Raw genomic sequence first — 23,277 nt, 5'->3', positions numbered from 1 at the left:
TCCTGATCTCATAATTCCTTCAGTGGAGTTTTCTCTACTTTTTCAGTGGACTATTATTTAAAGCTTAAGATTTCAAGAGAGCATGACTGATTATCAGTCATTTTTATCTTCTAAAAATGGTATAGTTCCAGGTACATGGTAAGCACCAAATATTTTAATAGAGGGAAGGGAAGAAAGAAGGAAGGTTGGAAGGAAGAAGGAGGAAGTGAGGTATGGAGTGGGAGAGAGGGAGGAAGGCACGTTTTTGACACATAATAAAATTAGGTAGAGATAGAGGTAGCATTGTAGAGATGAAAAATCACTGAACTGGGAGTAAGTCAGGAACCAGAAACTATAAACCTGACTCTACCACCAATTTGCCACATGATCTTAAGACATTCTGCCCCAAGTCCCTTTGTAGCCTCAAGGTCTGAGAAATGGAATCCAGATTTCATCAGGGTCGGAGGGACCCTCTTATCTTTTCTTTTTTGTTTTTTAAGTTTTAATTTAAATTCTAGTTAGTTCACATACAGTGTATGCTCTATTCCATTGCTCTGTTCTATTCCATTGCTCATGATATCTCCAGCTCTGCTTTTCTTTTTCAAAATTTCTTCGGCTATTCGGGGTCTATTTGTAGTTCCATACAAATTTTAGGATTGTTTGTTCTAGTTCTGTGAAAAATGCTGCTGGTATTTTCATAGGGATTGCATTATATAGATTGCACTATATAGATTGTTTTGGGTAGTATGGATATTTCAACACTATTTGTTCTTCCAATCCATGAGCATGGAATAATTTTCCATTTCTTTGTGTCATCTTCAATTTCTTCCAGAAGTGTTCTACAGTTTTCAGAACACAGGTCTTTTACCCCTTTGGTTAGGTTTATCCTATGTATCTTATGGGTTTTGGTGCAATAGTAAATGGGATTGATTCCTTTATTTCTTTCTGCTGTTTCATTATTGGTGTATAGAAATAAAACAGATCTCTGTATGTGGATTTTGTATACTGTGACTTCGCGGAATTCATGTATCAGTTCTAGCAATTTTTTGGCGGAGTCTTTCAGGTTTTCTACATAAAGTATCATGCTATCTGTGAATAGTGAAAGATTGACTTCTTCCTTGCTGCTTTGGTTGCCTTTTGTTTCTTTTTGTTGTCTGATTGCTGAAGCTAGGGCTTCCAGGACTACGTTAAATAACAATGGTTGAAGCGGACATCCTTGTCTGGTTCCTGACCTTAGAGGAAAAGCTCTCAGTTTTTCCCCATTGAGGATGATATTGGCTGTGAGTCTCCTGCATATGACCTTTATGATTTTGAGATATGTCCCTTCTAGCCCTACTTTGTTGAGGGTTTTTATCCAGAATGGATGCTTTAATTTTTCAAATGCTTTTTCTGATTCTATTGAAAGGATCAAATGGTTCTTATCTTCTTTTATTAATGTGGTGTATCACATTGACTGATTTGCAAATATTGAACCACCCCTGTTGAAGCCCAGGAATAAATCTCACTTGATTGTGTTGAATAATTCTTTTAATATACTGTTGGATTCAATTTGTTAATGTCTTATTGAAAATTTTTGCATCCATGTTCATTGGGGATATTGGCCCATATTCTGCTTTTTGGTGGACTCTGTCTGGTTTCAGAATCAAGGTAATGCTGTAGAATGAATTTGGAAGTATTCCTTCCATTTCTATTTTTTGGAACAGTTTGAGAATAGGTATTAACTCTTCTTTAAATGTCTGGTAGAATTCCACTGGGAAGCCATCTGGCCTGGACTTCTGTTTTTTGGGAGATTTTTTCTTTTTTTTTTTTTTTTAGATTTTATTTATTTGAGAGAGATAAAGAGAATGAGCAGTGGATAGGGGGAGAGAGAGAGAAGCAGGCTTCTTGCTGAGCAGGAAGCTGGATGTGGGGCTTAATCCCAGGACCCAGATATCATGACTTGAGCTAAAGGCAAACATTAGCCAACTGAGCCACGCTGGTGCCCCTATTGGGAGATTTTTAGTTACTGATTCAATTTCTTTGCTGGTTATCAGTTTGTTCAAATTTTCTTTCTGTTTCAGTTTTGGTAGTCTAAAGGTTTCTAGACAGTTATCCATTTCTTCTAGATTGCCCAATTTGTTCGCATATAATTTTTTATAACACTCTTACAATTATTTGTATTTCTGGTGTTGGTTGTGATCTCTCCTCTTTCATTCATGATTTTATTTATTTGGGTCCATTCTCTGTTTCGTTTTGTTTTTTTAAATAAGTCTGGCTAGGTGTTTATCAATTTTATTGATCTTTAAAAGAACTAGCTCTAGTTTCATTGATCTGTCCCACTGGGTTTTTTTTTGTTTGTTTGTTTCTATATCATTATTTCTGCTCTACGCTTTATTATTTCCCTTCTTCTTCTGACTTTAGGCTCTTTTGCTCTTCTTTTTTTAGCTCCTTTAAGTGTAAGGTAGGTTGTGTATTTGAGACATTTTTGCTTCTTGAGGTAGGCTTGTATTGCTATGTACTTCCCCCTTATTACTGCTTTTGCTGCATCTCAAAGATTTTGGACTGACATGTTTTCATTTTCATTCACTTCCATGTCTTTTTTTAATTCTTCTTTAATTTTCTGGTTAACCCATTCATTCTTTAGTAGGATGTTCTTTAACCTCCATGCATTTTTGGTCTTTCCAAATTTTTTCTTATGATTGACTTCAAGTTTCAAAGCATTGTGGTCTGAAAATATGCATGGTATGATCTCAATCTTTTTGTGCTTCTTGAGGCCTGATTTGTGACCCAGTTTGTGATCTATTCCCTTCCTGTCTATTCTGAGTTTCCTAGAGCTTAACTGATTTTAGTCATGCTTTGTTCTCTCTGGACAGATCTGTGTCGATCAACTCCAGGGGGTCCCTGAGACGTGTGGCCTCTATGCAAGTTTTCCTATAGCACCTAAGTCTCAGAAATGTAACCTTAACTTGTCAAAGGCCAGTCAAACCTCCTAACCAGCTCCCTGTCAAAGAAATCTAACCTCTTAGACATCCCTCAACATCCTTCCCCCTAGCTAGTACCCCAGAGGGTTTTGGAAAAAACAGCCCTAGAAATCTCAGATAGCCAATACAGATGGCCCTAGACCTGAAAAACAGGAAATATCAGGTTCTGGGCCTTGGGCACCCATTCTCTAAACTGCCAACGGATCTATAATTTCACTTTAAATTTAAATTCCATTTAGTGTTTTCTAGTCCTATCTTAAAGTGACTTGTTGGTGTTTAAGGTACTCCACAGCTTTATGTAAGTCACAGGCAGCAGGAAGGATAAAAAATTAAAAAAACAAAACAAAACAAAAACACCTCATCAAGAGTCGCTTGAGGGGCATCTGGGTGCTCAGTCAGTTAAGCATCTGCCTTTGATTTAGGTCGTCATCCCAGGTCCTTGGGTTGAGCCCCACATCAGGCTCCCTGCTCACCTGGGGGCCTGCCTCTCCCTCTGCCTGCTCTGCCTCCCTGTGCCTTCTCTCTCTCTCTCTGTCAAATAAATAAAATCTTAAAAAAAAAAAAAAAAAAAAAAGAGTAGCTTGAGCTCATCCCAGTGGCATGAGGTATTTCAGACCTTAATGCTTTCACTTTCCCCAGAGACTTTCATGTTGGGCCTCAGTGGAGGATTCTGCTTTTTGAAGACATTTTCAAAAGGAAACAATTCATAAACCCTAAGTACAAAGCAAACAATAATTCTTAAACTTTTTTTCTTCCCCATTCAGTCATTTTTCCTTCTCTGGCTATCCTACACTATGACCCTCCAGGCACACACAGTGTTAGGCATTACTAACTTTTATACTACTTTGCAGCAGGTGCCCCCCCCCTTACCCTCAGCCTTGGAAGAAGTCCTTGAGTGTGCAGGAGTTTAGGCTGTAAGATGTGTGGTTGTTCCACAGCCCTAAGACCTACCCAGCCCTCAGTACACTGTGAAAAAGAAACATTATGACAAGACGAAAATCGCAATGACACAGGCACATATGGTACAGAGTGGATGGTGCACATGTTTGCTTGAACGGTTCAGGGTTTTTAAATTTAGGCTTATGAGGAGAAATTACTTTGAATCTTTGTCAGAGTTAAGCTCTGAAGCCTATCTTTGGTAAGATCCCTGTCCTCGGTCAATGAGATAGAGGAAGAGGGTGGGACCGACCTATGGATGGGCCTCCAAGGCTGCCAGCTCCCAGTATGTGCAAGAGCCCAGCCGGAACTGGAGGATAAAGAGACTCAGCCACCATCCCTTTGCAACCAGAGTCCTCTCCAGCCCCCTGGGCCCTTGCAGTTCCCTCCCTGCCCACAGGAAAGACTGCAGGAGCCCATAAAGCCTAACTTGTGCCTTCTGTCCCCACTTTCATACCCTAGTCCTGTCTTCTCGGACTTCAGTTGCAAAGACTTTGCTTAGATGCTGTCCTTCATCCATCACCAACTCTATTTGGACTCTGTATTGGGGGCAGTTCCTGTGGCCTTCGGACTGTTCTTCACCAAGAATGCCGTCTCCATTCCCTTTTCTTCCCCAACTGTTACCATGGATCGGTCCCACACCCCATCGACACCCAGCTCCATAATCCTCCTCTGGGCCAGAACCCCAGGACTCGCCACGGCTGCACAGAGAAGTTCATACTGACTTGCCCAGACACTGAAATGTGTCATGTCACCTCTCAGGACCTGGAGGCTATTGGCCAAATCCTATGGACTTCGGATTCAAGGAAAATCTGCTCTTCCCAGGTTCAAACAAGAATCCTTAGAACTCCAAGGATCCCACAAAGGTGCCACAGTGGTCACTCCAGACTCAAGGAAGGGTGACAAATAAGATGGGTTCTACACCCCTAGCCTCCCTTCACCCAGAGCAGGTCCCTTTTGATCTGTCTCCCATGTTTGCCATTCCTGAATATGATTTTACTTAAAGTAGTGGTTCCATTTTATTGGTTTCCAATCCATGGCTTAAAGTTCTTCATGTAAATAATTGTAACCAATTTGAATTATGATACTTCCCTTCAGTTTTTTAACTCTATAGTTGCTTTTAATTTTTTTAATAGCTCAAAACTACTACTGAGTGAACTTGGACAGAATCTTCTACACATCTCAAGTGTAAAGCCAGTTGTTTGAAACCATTTCTGAGTGGGATCAGTCACCCCTGTTTTCTCCTCATTATCAGAAAAAAAAAGTCCATTTTTCCTCCGCAGGATCTCTTTAGAGTGTCCATATTTATAACAACATAATTATAACCCATGAGAGAGAAATAAAAATGTTAATGACTATTTTTCTTGAGAAACAAAGTCATTCAATGTTTGTGAATAAAATGCTATGGAAATGATCTTTAAAAAAATACATATAAATTTGGCATTGACCTTTGTAGCAGCCAGCCCTGGATCTCTCTCAGCTGGGAACAGTATGCATAGATATCTACAGCTTTCAACAGTAAATCTCCTTCATTATGCGCTGCCCCTGAGCTGCCAATATAATCCTCATAAAAAGAAGCCACCTCCTCCTCCTCGCTAGTTAACACATCTCCACAGAAGTAAGAGATGGAAATGAATGTTCTTTTTTTTCCCCCTATAAACACAATGTACATGTTTCTCCGAAGCAGACCCGGTGGGAAAGAACAGGCCCTGTTTTCCCAGGGTTGGCAGCTGGCAGGAAGGAAAAGAAATTCTTCAGTCCTCCAGGCTGCTTTGCCACTGTTCCATGTTTCCCAGACCACACACCTCATCAAGGGCCATTGTGAGGTAACGGATTACAAGTCTACACAATTACATGTTGTTTCACTTTATTAAGTTCAAGGCTCATGATACAGAGTTACCTATTTGCAAGAAAATAAGACACTTTCTCACTACATACAAGTTGACAAAAATAAGCTCAGGCCAAACTCTGACTTCATTCACTCAGCCCGCCACAAAGCCTTCCTCAGAGTATCTGCCAGTATCCTAGCTGATCTCCTCCTAGCTCTTTTCCAAATCTACCACCTCTACAGACAGCTGATTCTCTGAGCCTGCTGAGTGTATTAGACGCCTATTAGCGACTATAGATCCTTTTAACAAGGCTATCAAAATAACAAAATCTTCACATTGTATATTTACCAAAGCATCAATTACATATAAAATAATCCTTTTCTTCTAGCCCATGTCCTCTCTCTTCTGGGATTCTTCAAGGGATGGTGTTAAATAATTTCCTCATTTTCTAGCAACTACAACAAAAGCCCTAATATTTTTTTCTAGAAGTCATTTTAAATGGTTCTGTGATGTTGGACTATAGGATTATGACTTTATCCTTCAGATGTTCAAACTGTATTTCTCAGAGTTCCAGGATTCTGCAGAGTGGTTGGGTGGAAGAAAGGTAGTGTCTTCCATTCCCACACCAAAGCAGCCCTACTTTTCTCTGTGTAATGCACTGGGGTTATGTAGTTACGCCTTTAATTACTGCAGCCAAATGCTCTACCACTGAGCTATACCCCCATGCCTTTAATTATTGGAAAGGCGGCAAGATACAACCATTTCCAAACAGAACCCATACGATTAGATAATCACTCTCACACCAAGACACAGGCTGGGCAAAACAGCTCTTTAGTCATCCCCTGGGTCCTAAGCCCACCAGAAGGTCACAGTCAGAGAACCCAGCCTCTCTGGTCTATCTTCCCATATCTTCTCCCCTCATTGCCTCCCTCCATCTCTTCAACCCCGTTCCTTCTCCTTAGAATTCTACCTCTTCACCTCTAGGAAAGGGGGAGTCCTTCTGGAGATAGAGCAGATAAAGAGCGAAGAACTCTTGCTTCCAGACAGTTGAATGTCCACAAGATAAGCCTTGTTCTGCTAACATTACTCTCTTCTGTAGCAAAAATAAAGGCATTATTGTGCCAACAAATGCTCTAAAATCTTTTTACCTTTGGCAAATACCCTTTTCTATTATCCCAACCTGATACAGTCTAGAGTTCCAGTGTGAAGCTCTCATAAGAAAAGAGGATAAAAGAAGAAAACTGTGTCCTATCACACTTTGGACAAAAATTTTATTTCAACAAATAAATAAATAGATAGATTTATTTGAGATTCTTTTCTCTCTGCCAAAAGAAGGACTATTCCTTTAGCCTGGAATCCAGAATGAAGAAGACACTTGAACAGAGCCACAAGCTAAGAGCTGCCTTTGACCCAGAGCTGGCATGCCGACACAGCATGAAGCAAGAATTAGAGTTTTGTTGTTGCAATCCATTAGATATGGGGGCTGTTTCCCCTGCGGTATAACTTAGAAAAGGCTGACAAATGAGAAATAAAATAAAGAAAAACTTAAACTGCTTTTGGACCAGGTGACGGGTGAAAAGAAATTTTTTTGAAACGATATGTGCCACCTCTAAATAGAGACTCGAAAGTCATCGCATGGTCCATCCATCATTGCTCTTTTTCCTTCACCATGAGACCAAGGTTGGAGAAGACACATGGGACCAGCCACAGAGCAATGACCTTGACAAGGATTGAGGAATGCACCTTTTTCTTATAGACACCCCAGAAAAGTTCGAAGGGATATATTTATACGTCTTCCTGTCTGCACAAGAAGGGGGGCGGTGGCAAGAGGAAGAACTTGTTCAGGATATAAATGACAAGAGAAATTTTAAAGGAAGAAGGATGTCTGGCATACTGTCTGTCGCCAATGGGACTCAAACAAGACCTAGATGGTAGATGAAGTGAGAAAGTGCAAGAATTTCAATGGAATCAAGCAGCTGCTGCCCCAGGTCTATTTGATTATGGTTTTGAAGGAGGCACCACAGTGAACAAGTAACAACTCATCACACTTAAAAGCCTTTTGTCAGCAATACCCCCAAGCAACCTCTTCCCTCCCCTTCCCAGCCCACTGAAAGCTGGCCTTGATGACCCATATGCCAACACAAAGACTCTCGAGAAAATCTGATTTTTTTTCCCCATAGCATAAATGCATTGTGAAAACCGTTCTAAATGTGAAATCCTCGGGAACAGTATCATTAAAAAGGGTCATGGTCCATCATAGAACCAGAATACCTCTCTGTAATGATAAATGAGAAAGATCTGCACACCATCATCACAACAGTGGCGGGAGGGGGAGGAGTGAAGCAGGACAAAGCCCACTGGAGGGGATGTATGTAAGCTTATTTGTTTAACCAGGAGAGGCCAGTATCCCTCAGAAACAAGTGGAGTTGTCCAACTCCATAAGAAAGAGCAGAAGAGTCGTTCTCAATTCCTCTTTCCTGGTGAGGGTTTATATTCAATCAGCTACTAATTTCCACTAATTCCAGCTCCACAGCATTCATCTCTAATGCCTCTTCATTTCCCTGGCACTACTGAGTGTACCAATAGCTCTTCCTGGACCAGTGCAATATTTACAAGCTGTGTCCCTGCGCCCCAGACTCACCCATCCATTCCACACAACGCCAGTGGATTCATCTTCCCAAAACATATATCACATACCTGCTCCCTCATGCAGTGGACCAGAGTCCCAAGTCCCTACCCTAGCTTCCAAATTCCTCCCCAATCTGGCCCACTAATCCTTTTATACATTTAGAAATCTGACTGAAATAAATGATTCATTCCTTTACACATTCCTTTACACAACTACCACCTTCTCCTTTCTGCACCTTGTTTGAGCTATTGCCTTCTCCCTTTATTTCCAATGTCTTAATCTTTTAATTTTTCCAGTAAGCCTCCTTGCCATGTCCTCCTCGAAGCTCTCCAGAACCCTTCTGATGATCAGTTATTGCTCCCCACTCTGAATTCTCCGCTCTCATCATGTGAGTCTCTTCTTGGATACTGACCCCTCCCAGTTGGGGTAATTTATATTCAGCCCGTCGTGCTGCAACATGAGGTCTGTCTTCTCCTTTATACGATGGAAGGAAGGAGGGAGCGAGAGAAGGAAGAATCTTTGGTAGTGACCTGCACTGACAGCGAAACATCCCAAACGCCCTGGGCAGTCCCCATGACAAACTTGGTGCCTGCTGTACTGCCTCCCTACACTTTCCTCGTCTTTCCAAAAAGTAGTGCAGTTACGGTCTCTACTTTCTTCTTCTCCCCTCATTAACTACCAAAAACAGTCCCAGATTAGGTCTCCAGAAAGAGGGAGAAGTTTCACAACAGAGTGCTGTGCAGAACCGTGAAGTCGAGACATCAAATCAATTCACAAAGCTGCCTCGGAGCTACAACCTCAAATGCAAAACAGCCAGGGGCCCAACAGCTTCCAGCTTCCAGGGACAGAAGCACACGGCTGAAGTGAGAGTCCTCCCATAGCTCTACAAGGCCTGCTGTCCCAGAAGCATCCATAGGGAATGCTAACCATTTGCTATGTTCCAGGCCCTCTGCCAAGTGCTGCAGGTGAATGATTTAATTTAATCCTCAAATGCCTGCCATTTTATAGGGGAAGAAGCTGGAGCTCTGCTCTGTGGCCCTCTCACAGAGATCCAGTTAGCTGGGGTTACCCCATCTCACTCCTGCCGCTTTGATGTGATGTGTAGACAGCTCAGATGGCAGGAAGACCCCCCCTGCCTCCCACCACCAACAGCAGCAACCCCCTCTCGTGTTTCCCTGGGAAGCTTCTCCTGGGACATAACTCTGTTTCAGCACAGCCGTTTGCATGCAATCTTTTATTTCATCACCTGTTGTGCTCTGCCAACCGGTACTTCCAAAGCCGCAGCACTGATTGTAAAGCCCCCGTGTGACTTAATATGTTTGATTCGTGTTGCGTGTGGGGACAATGGATGCTGCCTATCTCCCATCAGCTGTCATCTTTTCTTCTGGACTCACCACCTTCCTGGTATCAGCAGTGGTAACCAGTCAGCAAACACAGTCCAGTTACTGGTTTTGGGTTTGAGCAGCCTGTCATTCCATGAGGGCTGTCCTTAAATCAAAGTCTGCATCCATGCTGGTCACACACACTGTCCCAGAGGAAGCCTTCACTGCCTCCCACGACCAGGATCTGTCCACTCACTCTGCATCCACTTGCCACATGCGTCTGGCTCAACAACTTTCAGTGGCTCCTTATTGTCTCAATAATTACGGGCAAGCCTTCTTGTCTCGTGTTTACACTCCCTTTTGTCCTGGCCCATGCAGCTTCCAGGCTCCTCTCCAGCCCTGGCCTCCTGCTGAGCCCCCTCCTGCAAACTCTGAAATGCTGGCAGGGTTCTCCTTCTCCACGTCCATCTGTGGACGTCCCAGCACCTCCGCAAGACTCAGTTCAAAGGCTGAATCTTTTCAGAACTGCCTTCGTGACTTCTCTCCTGATTCCTCATCCTGGATAGGATTTTTCCAGTTGCTATGACTCCGTGCAGTCGTGCCTCTGATACCCCTCGCAGCGTTTCACACTCACCGACGTTCTCCTCTAGCTTCCTTTAGTGGACACTCAGAGGCAGACCTTCCTGCGTGTCCTTCCCCACCAACACCACAGCAGCAGCTAGCAGGGGCTCCCGCCTCCTCTCTATGGAGTTACATGATAAATTAGACTACTACATTGACAGAATCCTTGGACTTCTTCCTTTATCCTGGGGTTTCATCTTGAGATTTGTTTTCCTTTTCCTCATTTCTCATGCTACCATGAGTGGTGATTGTCCATTTTAATCCAGTAACAGTCCAGAAGTTTTCTAAATATCACTTACATACAACTGATCTGAGTATGCTGGGAATTTCTCCCTGCTATAATGAAGACAAAATGTGACGGATACTGAGAAATGGGATTTTTCCCCCACCATGGCCCTTCCCAGCCTAAAGGCCTGAGCAAAGCATGAGGGATGAACCGATTTCTATTCCACAGTTTGTCCCATAGGTTTTACACTTCTCCTGAGTTAGAAAAATGATTAACTACTTTTCAGTCAAAGGCTCATGCTTGGCTCTAGACTCTAAGGGTAGAAAATATATATTTAAAAAAGAGAAACCAAGGACACTGAGACCTATTCTGCATAATTATGCCAATAAGAACTGGAAAACACAAGACATCATTAAGTGAAAAGTCAACACACAGAATGGATGAAAATATTTGCAAATCATAAATCTACAAGGAACGTGTATTCATAATATATAAAGAACACTTACAGCTCAATAATAAAAAAGACAACTATTCCCAGCTTTAAAATGGATAGGGTCTGAATAGACATTTCCCCAAGGAAGAGATACAAATAGCCAGTAAGCACACAAAAAGGTGCTAAACATCTTAGTTTTGTTTTTGTTTTTTTTTTTTTTAATGCACAGAACCACAATGAAATACCACTTCATACCTACTAGAATGGCTGGAATTTTTTAAAAATTCAGGTAACTTTGAGTATTGACGAGGATGTGGAGAAATTAGAACTTAGACACTTCATGACAAGAATGTACAATGATGCAGCCATTTGGAAAACCATCTGGCTGGTATCTCCTCAGCTGATCAGCTTGAGAGTTACCGCATGGGGCAGCAAGTCCACTCTAAGGTGTACACCCATGAGAAATGAAAATATATGTCCTGGAAAATTAACACAGCTATAAAAATAAGTGAAGTACTAATACATGCTATGACATGGATGAATCCAAATACATGTGCTAGTGAAAGAAGCCAGTCACAAATGATCACATGCTGTATGGTTCTTTCATGTAAAAGTCCAGAAGAGGGAAATCCGTAGAGACAAAAGTAGGTTAGTGGTTGGTTAGGGCTGAGAAGGGGTAAGAGAGGAGGGATGTGTGAAGGCGTTTCTTTCTGAGATGACTGAAACGCTCTGAAAGTGATTATAGCGATGGCTGCGCATCTCTCTAAATATACCGAAGACCTTATATACTTTAAATGGGTGAATTGTACAGCATATCTCAATAAAGCTATTTTTTAAAGAGACAAAGACCTCCTCTGCTTCATTCTGCTAACAGAACTGAAAAACGAAAAATATACCCCTAAACAAATAAAGACTGTTAATCAGATGGATAAATTAGATAGAAAGAAAAAAATGAATCACGAACACCCCCTCCACCACCACCTGCGGCTTCCCCACCCGAGAGGATCTTGTGCGGCCAAGGACTCAGACAGACCTAGCTGCAACGGTCAGAGTTCTTCCCGTTGTGAGCTACAAGTGAACTCAAATGGCTTAAGACAAAAAGGAAAAACACTGATCCACAGAAACAGGGTTGGATTTGGGCCTCGCACTCAGCTGGCCGCAGGGACTCAAACGAGACTGTCCGAACTCCCTTCCTTTCCCTACCTTCTCCTCCTCTCCCTTGCCATGCCCCCTCCACCCTCTCCATTGAGAGTGGACTCCACAGGCATGCCTGGGACGCTCAGTGGGCTCAGTGTCTGTCCAACTGTTGGCTTTGGCTCAGGTCGTAATCTCAGGGTTGTGAAATCAAGCCCTGTGTCAGATTCCTTGCTGGGCATGGAGCCTGGTTAAGATTTTCTCTCTCTCTCTCTGCCCCTCGCCCCTCCACTTTTGAGCACTCTCTCTCTCTCGAAAAGAAAGAAAGAAAGAAAGAAAGAAAGAAAGAAAGAAAGAAAGAAAGAAAGGGAGAGATAAAAGAAAAAAAAAGTATACTCTATAGAGCTTTTATCAGTTTGCCAGGGATACTGCTGCCAACACTCTAGACTCTGTGCAACTTGTGGTCCAAGAGCAGAGAGAGAACATGTGTTCCTCAATCCTACTTTCATGGATGAAAGTCTTAATTTCTGAGAAAGCCTTTGCTTGACCTGGCTTAAACACATGTTCATCTTAGGCAAATTTCCATGACCAGAGAATGAAATGCTGTGCGTGGCTGGCCAGGTCTCAGTTACGTGCCAAGGGGGTATGGATGCTAAAGGGACCAAAACAGTAAATGCACATAAACTGGACTTAAAGAATGTTAGGGAAATTTTTTTACCCACCAGAAAAAATGTCACCCAGGTTTGCTCCCTAAACCAGTCAATGTACTTATTTGAAAAGAACAGAATTAAGGACATTGATTTGAAGAGAAATAATATTAGAAAGCCAAGAGAATTCCAGGAAGTCCAGAGAAAAAGGTCAGAAACAGCGGGTACACCCGCACCAAAGCTAACACCATGCTATAAAGCCATTGTCGAATATTCTATACTATCGCTGGCACCCCTACACTGGACCTTAAATGTCAGCACTGTTGCCACTGCTACTCTGTGCCTGAAACTTTCAGGTGGCAGGGAGGGTACGCAGAGGTTCCCATAAGTTCCGTAGCACTGGTGGTGTCAGCTGGCCAGTCTTCCAAGGCGGGTACTGTGACAAAGACACGGTGATCCTGGCCTGAGGGCTAAAGGGCAAATGGTCTGAGCTGGGTACTGGGTAGGACTCATAGCTCAGAGGACCTCTGGGTGCTAACAAAGCCGATAAAACAAATGGATGACATGAGAAGCAGAAACTAGCGGGATGCCCAGAAATGGGACCCAACCGCCTCTCAGGGGACACAACCAGAGCCCAGCAAGGTCGGCCTGATCCACCAGCATTAAGAAATCACCTTAGTGTCTATCTTGGAGAGGAGCAGGTTGGTGAAGGAAATCTGAAAGCCCGAATCATCCATAGAGACTGAGTTGTTTTAAAGAGACTGTTTCAATTATAGGGTCAGCCTGACTGTACCCTATTGACCTAAAATGTCATTTTCACACTACCCAGTACAGTGGAGGGCCGGTGAGAGCCATCGGATCAGCTCTATGTTTACTTTACACACATCTGTAGTGTCAGAAAATTTGCAACCACATTACAAGCAAAAGGTTTCTATGTTTATAGGCATTTTATCAAGATGGTTTCATTTGCAGTGAATTTTTAAGAGTGTAAACAGCTGTAGCAGTAAGAGCAGGAGAAATTTCACCACTATGGCATATCGAAGACATTCTAGCTGCAGGGGAAGGGGAATCGTGAGAAACTAAAATTGGGAGTGTCATATAAACTTCCACAAAGTGTGTGTGTTTGTGTGTGTAAGTGTGTGTGTATGCGGGCTCACACAGGCTCACACCCCATTCCCTAAGAAGAGAATTACTATTGCCAGAAACAAGATCTTTGAGACAGAGAAGTAAGATAGCTGGGAGCGAGATCAGGAGCAGGGCTGTGGGGTCCGCGACACCGTGCTATCCCTTAGGCCTCCTTGAAGCTGATGCTCTTAGTGCCGACCCATTCCCCTGGGCCACCCTGGAGGTCACGTGCAGCTTCATGGTGAGATCACGTGCACTTTCCTGCCGGCTTCCTTCCTCAAGCACCTCCATCTCCCTACCTCAAGTCTTTCTCTGGGAATGTGCTCAGCACACCTCCCTGGCAGGCTAGAAAGGCTGGAGAGTTAATCCCCCCAGTCCCCACTCTCCACACTGACTGATGGGAGCTAGTGGATATATAACCCGTCTTCCTCTCTTCTCCATAGGACAACTCTGAGGAGTGCCCTACACTGTCTTCGAGGGCTCTTACCAGACTAAACCCCGTTGTCTGCCGCCGCCGCCCACTCATTCACTCAGCTCACTCCCGTGCCTGCCTCCCTTTTCCGCGCTGTCCCTGCGTCTCCGGAGTCCGATCAAACACAGAGCCATGAGACAGGGTCTTCTTGTAGGGAAACTCAGCTAAGACAGCTAGATAGACCAGGAATGGAAGGTGAACAGACTGTCAAGCCTTAGCAATGAGCAAATTATGGAAAAGAGTAGAAAGCTCTATGTGTAAGATAACTTATAAAGGCTCATGTATCTCTAACGTACAAACTTGTCGCATCCCTATGCTGTATACCCACAACAAAGGTAATGCTGTGTGTCAACTATACCTCAATTTTTTGAGAAAAGGTTTATGTGTCTCTTTGCTCTTTGAAAGCTTTTAATATGCTGGCTAATTGAACGTAATAAAAAATAAATAAATAAAACTTTTAATAAATTCCAGACCACCTTGGCCATGCTGGGGGAAGCCGAGGGAAGGAGCTTTTCGCTTAGGTATGAGAGAGAGCCTAAAAGCTGACCCAGAATGCCTGGAGGGACCCGGGGACGACTCGGTCTGTCTGTAGCAGCCTTTCAGAGGCAGAAAGAGGCCTACTTGATCCAGTCACCTCTTGACCAGCAAACAGTCTGCTAGGGGCTAAACCTTAGGGGTTGTGGGTTTCACCTTACCAAGGGAGACGGTTCCCAGACTTTGTTTCTCCGAACCCACCATTTCCTTTCTTCTCAGGCAAGTTTCTCTAATACGCTGCAGTGGTCATGAAACATATTCACAACAAGGTGCAGTGCAATTTAGCCTATGAGCTGACAGAAATGCTTAAAATGATGAAAAAGAATACAGCTGTAGGATGAAAAGCATTTCTTCGGCTGTGAACATATATTTAGTCTAGCTGCTTCTTTCTTCCTGAGTACTTTGTTCCAACAGTGCAGGCACCCACTGAGAATGTTGTGCTAATACGACGTTCTTCTGGGGTGGTTTGCCGTGGCATGAATATTTGAGCTCACTTGCGGCAGCTTTCCCATTGAGCCAAAACAGGTGGCGACTGACAGGTGGTGGTGTTCTTGTTCACCGTTCTTCAGATAATTATTCACCTTGAGAATGGTCAGCACTGCTTTCCTGCTGGGCTCAGTCAGGTCTAATGCTTTGATCCATTTCTTCTTTTAATGTTGCCCTTTCTTATGACACTCGTTAATTGCATTTAGATCAGTGCCTACGGTATCTCTGAAGAAAAGAACTCAGAAGAATGCGTAAGAGTATAATCATATTTTTCTCCCTACATAGCATTCATTATGGCATTCTGACTGCATAATGACTAATGTCTCAACGTCACAGAGACCTCAGCTTGTGAGGCCTGGGTCTGGGTTTAGGGTCTTAGGAATGCAAGATTGGTGATTTGTTGAATCATTTATCCAGAAAACAATGGCTGAAAACAATGTCATTAAGAATACAAAGTAAAAATTGTGATCAAGAGGAAAAGTAGAAACCAGACCTGGAGAAGCAGTTGCAAGCCTTAAGTTTTAGGAGAGCTACAGCTCTGAAGATGTAAATAAGAGTCTAAAGCTGAGGCTATCAGAAACAGGTCTAGAAGCAGATTGTTAGACAGGTTGGGTGAGGTCTTTTGGACTAAGGCCATCAACAATACAAAGGTGAGAGGGACTCATTTTGTGGTAGGCTAGTTTCATGGCTATAGTAATAATTATCTCACCAATAATATGCCAGTTACTTCTATGGTTTTCCCATTGCTGGGAATAGCACTGTATTGGACTTTCTGGCTCCCTTATGGTTGGCTAGGGCCATGTTACTGGTTCTAAGCCATGAGTTTTAAGCAAATGCCATGTGTTTCCCTTCCAGATCAGAGCATTTAATTGCCATTGCAAGACTCACCAGAGCCCTGTTTTCCCTCTGGAATGAGGATTGGCAACATTCAAGATGGTGACTGCAACATAAGTCTGGGTCCTCCAGTCAGAAACCATGGAGCATATTGTCATAGCAGTGTAATAGGACAGATGGTGACTATACTTGCAGTGAACACAGTAAAATCTATTAACTTGTCAAATCACTAAGTTGTATACCTGAAACTAACCTAACATTTTGTGTCAACCATATTCAAATTTTTAAAAAAGAAAGAAAGAAAAGAAAATGTGGAGCCAAGCACCTAGCTGACCTGTGATGGATATGTAACAGCAAAGAAATATTTTGTTTCTAAAGCCACTAAGATTCTGGACTTATTTGTTACCACAGGAGAATCTTACTTAACCTGTCTAATACAGCGACAAAAAGGCAGTTCTGCTGGGGTCAAAGAGAAGAATTTGCTGAATATTACTCACATTTATACAAGAGTCATGATGTAGTAAAAAGGACATAATAGGATGGCTGGAGGCAAGAGTGGGTGGATGGGTAGACACAAGAATATATAAGATGGTTAAATCTGATGATTGTAGGATGGAACTAGGACTCCAGGGATCCTGGGTTTAATCTGACCTCCTATTAACTGTGTGTTCAGGAATACTGGCTCATTTAACCTCTCCCATAGAACATCAGGATCTTCATCTGTACAACAGAGGAAAGAACATCTTTTCAGCCTTCTCAAGAACTTTATTGACAACTGTGGCCAACAGGCTCTGGATGGCCCACTCTGATCCCTACTTCTTGGTGTCCAATCCCTTCCCCTTGATGTGGGCAGGACAAGTGTCTCACTTCTAATCAATAGGATATGGTGAAAGTTGCAGTTCATTCTCTGATTATACTATGTCATATAAGGCTGTCTTGCTGGTGGACTCTATCTAGAAACTCTTTGCCAAACTTATTAAAATCAATAGGCAAGTTGACAACGCCCATGTACCAAGAAACAATGGGCAGCCTCCAGGAACTAGTGCCAGTGCCCAGACTTCTGAACCACAGAAACTGAGAAAATAAGTGTGTGTTGTTTTAAGCTGCTACATGGATTACTGTTAGTTTATTATGCAGCCAGAGAAAATGAATACAATACTTACATGAATTAAGGCATGTCAAAGCATTTAATAAACTGAGAAGTGCTAAATACATATTAGGTATTCACTTCAAAGTACACCAAAAACTTCATGGACGCTCTATGTGGTACAAAGTCAAATAAGTTACTCATATGTTTTGGGGATGGAGGGATCTACAAGTCATTTTTTTTATTAACATATAATGTATTATTTGTTTCAGGGGTACAGGTCTGTGATTCATCACTCTTACATGATTCACAGCACTCTACATAACATATACCCTTACCAAAGTCCATCACAAAGCCACCTCTTCCCTCCCAACCTCATCCCCTCCAGCAACCCTCAGTTTGTTTCCTGAGATTAAGAATCTCTTAAAGTTTGTTCCCTCTCTGGTTTCATCTTGTTTCATTTTTCCCTCCCTTCCCCTATGCTCTTCTGTCTTGTTTCTCAAATTCCTCATATCAGTGAGGTTGCTGCCTGTGTTCTCCTCAAGGATTTTGATGGATTCCTGTCTCACTTTGAGGTCTTTTGTCCATTTGAGTCTATTTTTGTGTGTGGTGTAAGGAAATGGTCCAGTTTCATTCTTCTGCAAGTGGCTGTCCAATTTTTCCAACACCATCTGTTGAAAAGACTATCTTTTTTCCATTGGACATTCTTTCCTGCTTTGTCGAAGAGTAGTTGACCATGAAGTTGAGGGTCCAGTTCTGGGTTCTCTATTCCATTGATCTATGTGTCTGATTTTGTGCCAGTACCATACTGTCTTGTTGATGGCAGCTTTGTAATAAGGCCTGAAGTCTGGAATTGTGATGCTGCAAATTTGGTTTTCTTTTTCAACATTCCTCTGGCTATTCGGAGTCATTTCTGGTTCCATATAAATTTTAGGATTATTTTTTCCATTTCCTTGAAAAAAATTGATCGTATTTTGATAGGGATTGCACTAAAGGTGTAGATTGCTCTAGGTGGCATAGACATTTTCATAATATTTGTTCTCCCAGTTCATGAGTGTGGAACTTTTTTTCCATTTCTTTGTGTCTTCCTCAATTTCTTCCATGAGTATTCTATAGTTTTGGGATTATAGATTCTTTGCCTCTGTGGTTAGGTTTATTCCCAGGTATCTTATGGTTTGGGGTGCAATTGTAAATGGGATTGACTCCTTAATTTCTCTTTCTTCTGTCTTGTTGGTGGTATAACGAAATGCAACTGATTTCTGTGCATTGATTTTATATCCTAATACTTTACTGAATTCCTATATGAGTTCTAGAAGTATTGGAGAGAAAGCATCCAAATTAATAAAATCATGAATGAAAGAGGAGAAATCACAACCAACACCAAAGAAATACAAACAATTAAAAGAACATATTATGAGCAACTATACACCAGCATATTTGACAATCTGGAAGAAATGGATGCAGTCCTAGAGAAGTATAAACTACAAAAACTGAACCAGGAAGAAAGAGAAAACCTGAACAGACCCATAATTAGTAAGGAAATTGAAGCAGTAATTGAAAATCTCCCAACAAACAAGAGCCCAAGGCCAGATGGTTTCCCAGGGGAATGCTACTAAACATTTAAAGAAAAATTAATACCTATTCTCCTCAAATTGTTCCAAAAAATTGAAATGGAATGAAAACTTCCAAACTCATTTTATGAAGCCAGCATTACCTTGATCCCAAAACCAGACAAAGACCCCATCAAAAAAAGGAGCATTACAGACCAATATCCCTGAAGAACATGGATGCAAAAATTCTCACCAAAATACCAGCCAATAGGATCCAACAGTACATTAAAAGGATTATTCACCACAAGCAAGTGGGATTTATTCCTGGGCTGCAAGGTTGGTTCAACACCTGCAAATCAATGTGATACAATACATTAATAAAAGAAAGAACAAACATGATATGATACTCTCAACTGATACTGAAAAAACATTTGATAAAGTACAGCATCCTTTCTTGATCAAAACTTTTCACAGTGTAGGGATAGAGGTACATACATCAATATCACCAAAGCCATCTATGAAAAACCCACAGTGAATATCATTCTCCATGGGGAAAAACTGAGAGCATTTCCCCTAAGGTCAGGAACATGGCAGGGACATCCACTATCACCACTGCTATTCAACAATGTACTAGAAGTCCTAGTCTCAGCAACCACAAGTCATTTTTAACCAAGTCTTTACATAAACATTTCTGATTTTCCTTAAAATTATGATATCTACTGTTTTATTCTGACCTTGAGTTCTGACAGCTGTGTCACTGATCGCTTTTAGTCTGTGATATGCATAACTTCTATACTGTCATCAATAAAGGCAAAATCTGGGATTTAACTGCTCCTCCTCAAAGAACTATGAACAGCTCAGGCTACTGTAACTATGGATCCAATTTAATAGGTGTGCTTCAGCCCACATTCCAGTGGAATTACTACTTTCATCATTTTTACTCTTACCCTACATGTTGCCCTAACTATGGAGAGCATCAGTAAGTGCTTGTACTTTGTGTCTAAGTCTTTATTTTGGAGACTTTTAAAATGCATGTTGGAGGGATATTGTCCATGCTGATATGCCAAATTTCCTCACAATTATGGAGTATAATATGGAGTCAATTTCTGTTACCAGTAATAACACTCCTTGCCTTCTATGGCAAATATCCTTCCAAGAACCCGTGATGCATGTATAATCAGCTCTGTGGCTCTGGGATAGGACAACTTAGGGCTTTTCCCCTAATCATTCCAAATCTGCAGTACAATGATTATAATAATGCCCAATAACAAGTATCATCTAAGTGCCAGGCTCTTCGCAACCATCTTATCTAATTCTCAAAATGACACTGCAAAGTTAGTATTTTCATTTCTATTTTGTAGATCTGGAAACTCTGACTTAGGGAGAATAATTTCCCAACCTGAGGTCACAAATCTGTCAGGCACTCAGCCAAGATTTTAAATCAGGTGTACTAGATCATAGCCTACCTCCTTCCTCCACCCTACCAACCCCTCTAACACTGAAAATTGAGAAAACATCATAGCACCAATTTAAGAATATTTCCCGATCTTTCACTTATTAACATTCTTTGAATGTTCTAGCTTTTTTTAGGTGGTATCTGTCTAATCACTAGTTTAGATATAGAATGGTGCCAAACTCTGTCAAAGGATCTTCTAGGAGTAAGGAGTACCCGTGGCTGTGAGTGATAAAATAATGCAAACTTACATTTGCTTAAACAAGATTTGAGTTTACCTCTCTTTCGGTAGGACCAGTATGGATTTGGACATGATTAAATCCAGGACCCAGCCCTCAGGATATTTACAATCTAAAGGAAAAAAATAAACAACTGCTGATAATGTGAAATGGAATGTATACTTTTTTATAATAAAAATAGGAGTAATGGGCTGGGTAGCACAGAAAAGGTTAGTCCTGATAGGCAAATCCAAGAAGATTCCTTTGATGAAGTGACATTGAATTAAGCTTTGAAGGTGAGAAAAATTTCAGTAGACAACAAAGGAATTAGGGAGATCTGATTATTCAAGGGGGAGACAAGGGCATTCCATGCTAAGTAAATAGCATGAACGAGAACAGAGAATACTAAAAATGCTAGCCCATTCCCCATTTATAGAGAGGGTATACCTCTGGAAGAGGCTCTTTTTTGTTGTTGTTCCTCCAATATGCACCCTTCTTTTCTTTCATACTAACAGAATCTTTAGCTAAGGAGATAGCCACTCGAAATAAAGACATTTCCATACTCCCATATAGCCAGTCTGACCACATGACTAAAATCTGATTGATGGGATCTATACAAATAGATGTACCATGACATAGCAATTGAGAATCGTCCTTAAGAAACCAGCCAGCACTGTCCCCGGCCGCCTCAACTTCCTTTTACTTCCTTCCTGCACGTAGGAATGTGATGTCATGGCGAAAGCTTGAGCAGCCACCTTGGGATTTGAGATGTGTTTGGCATCGTGCTGGGGTTTCCAACATCCTAGTATTTCCATAGAACCTTCCCACAGGTCTAAACTGGCTTTTCCATTGGGAACAGGGTCAGTGGGGAAAATAGTATGCCGCCCCTTGAGATCTACAATGAGAATGTGTCCTACTGAACAATGTTGAAAAGAGACACAGGCCACCCAACAGACATCAGTTCTAGATGAACACACACGCTTAGCTGTGTTTTTCTGAATACACGAAGGGGATGGGCACCGGATCACGGCGACCCTTGTTTAAATCCTCTTTCCCCCATATTTACTTCCCTCCCTACACTTTGTCTCTCCTTTAAATCTCTCAATTTCCCTGAAAATTTCCTTCAAAATCTCCTCCAGTAACTTCAGCTTTGCTATTTCTCTTTGTATCCCTCTGAAAAACCCAGGCATGCAGCATTCCACAAAATATTTTATCCTTCTGTAGAATTCAATTTTTCAATGTCAGTTTTTTATTTGAACCCCTGAATGTGTCTCTGTTGCAGTAAGCAACCAAGAACCTCTAAAGAAACAATAGAAAACATGTGCACCAGACAATATTGCTTGTCTTCTCAAAAGCCATTTCCTTTTTTTCCTTATTAATAACACTTTTTTCAGATTTGAGGAAGCAGTGTGCTCAAGGAAGTTTGGACTCTTTCCCAGCACTAAAAGATTAGATGTAATTAGCCAAGGCGACCACGTTGATTCCATTTCCTCTACCAGTAATTGGTGTGAGCGTGGGCATATGACCCACTTCCAGTCCAAACGGCCTGAGGATAACCTAGTCGGACCTTCTCAGAACAACTTTTCTCCATGATTAAAAAGAAGAAGGGGCTGGGGCCCCTGGGTGGCTCAGTGGGTTAAGCCTCTGCCTTTGGCTCAGGTCATGATTTCAGGGTTCTGGGATGCCACCCCTCATCAGACTCTGTTCAGCAGGGAGCCTGTTTCTTCCTATCTCTCTGCCTGTCTCTCTGACTATTTGTGATCTCTCTCTCTGTCAAACAAATAAATAAAATGTTTAAAAAATTCTCTCCACTTCCCTCTGCCCCTCCCCCCCTACTTGCACACACACATTCTCTCTCTTAAAAAAAAAAGTAGGAGGAGGAGAAGAAGCATAAAGGAAGCACTTTCTTTCCTGTTTGAATTCAGTTATCTGAGGACATGATGCTTGGAGCTATGGCAGTCATTTTATAACCATGAAATAAAAATCAGAAGAATCACAGAGAAGCTGACCCAGAACCAAGATATCAACTGTGCCATTGAATTAGCAAACCTCGGAAACTTGTTTCCAGATTTATGCTATGTGAACAATAAACTTTTATTTTTAGTCTCTATTAAATATCCCATTTCTTATAACAAAAAGCATCCTAACTGATAAAATATTCATGAATGACATCCATTTGCTTCCCTTTCACTCAATATTTCAAGGTTATTGGAGCTATTATAAATAAAATTATTGAATTCTATTATAAATACAATCTCCACTTTTAGTTAGGTGTAATTCTAAATTAGACATAATTCATACTCTCTATTGATAATATTTTGTAGATGTAATTATACCCCACAGACACGTGAGACTAAATCTTTATGAAGGTCATCACAGTCAGCTCATTTTACAATGTCTGAAGGAAGTCTTTACCGGCTGAGCCCACTGGCTGCCCAGCCCAAGAGGTTGACGGCCGTGTGGTGCGCTCATCGTGTTGACAGCCAAGCGGGTGCCGGACCTGAGAGTGGGGGCTCTACATGGCCCTCAGCCTCTCAACAGAATGGAAACACAAGTGGTCAGACTGGAAGATTGCACAGAGACCAAAGGTTTCCACGATGCCCTCGTTGAAATGTTTCAGCATTTCCCTTGGAAAATTTACGAGAAACTAACCAAGAGTTTGAACTGCTTTTTCCCAGCTGATGCAGAGTTTTTCGGAGCGCCCTACGACACAGGACATGTTTGTACGCCACCTTCTTCACAGTCATTTTTCATTATCACTGGATCTGGAATATCATGTACCCAGCTGTGTAATGTACCTGC

General features: G+C 41.9%; 1 protein-coding gene across 1 annotated transcript in view; it reads right to left on the bottom strand.

Moving 5' to 3' along the window:
• The window catches only part of LOC309863915 (uncharacterized protein), a gene marked incomplete at its 5' end in the record, with an annotated part of 62,389 nt that extends 39,167 nt beyond the window's left edge, over positions 1-23,222 (bottom strand). The window contains one exon of the mRNA XM_082729156.1: positions 23,128-23,222. Within this exon, the coding sequence (XP_082585282.1) occupies positions 23,128-23,222 (95 nt within the window). The remainder of the gene's footprint in view (positions 1-23,127) is intronic.
• Positions 23,223-23,277: the final 55 nt, after the last annotated feature.

The sequence above is a fragment of the Mustela nivalis genome, assembly GCF_964662115.1.
Source record: "Mustela nivalis genome assembly, chromosome: 4".
Lineage (NCBI taxonomy): Eukaryota > Metazoa > Chordata > Mammalia > Carnivora > Mustelidae > Mustela > Mustela nivalis.
This window is presented reverse-complemented; position numbering and strand designations above follow the sequence as displayed.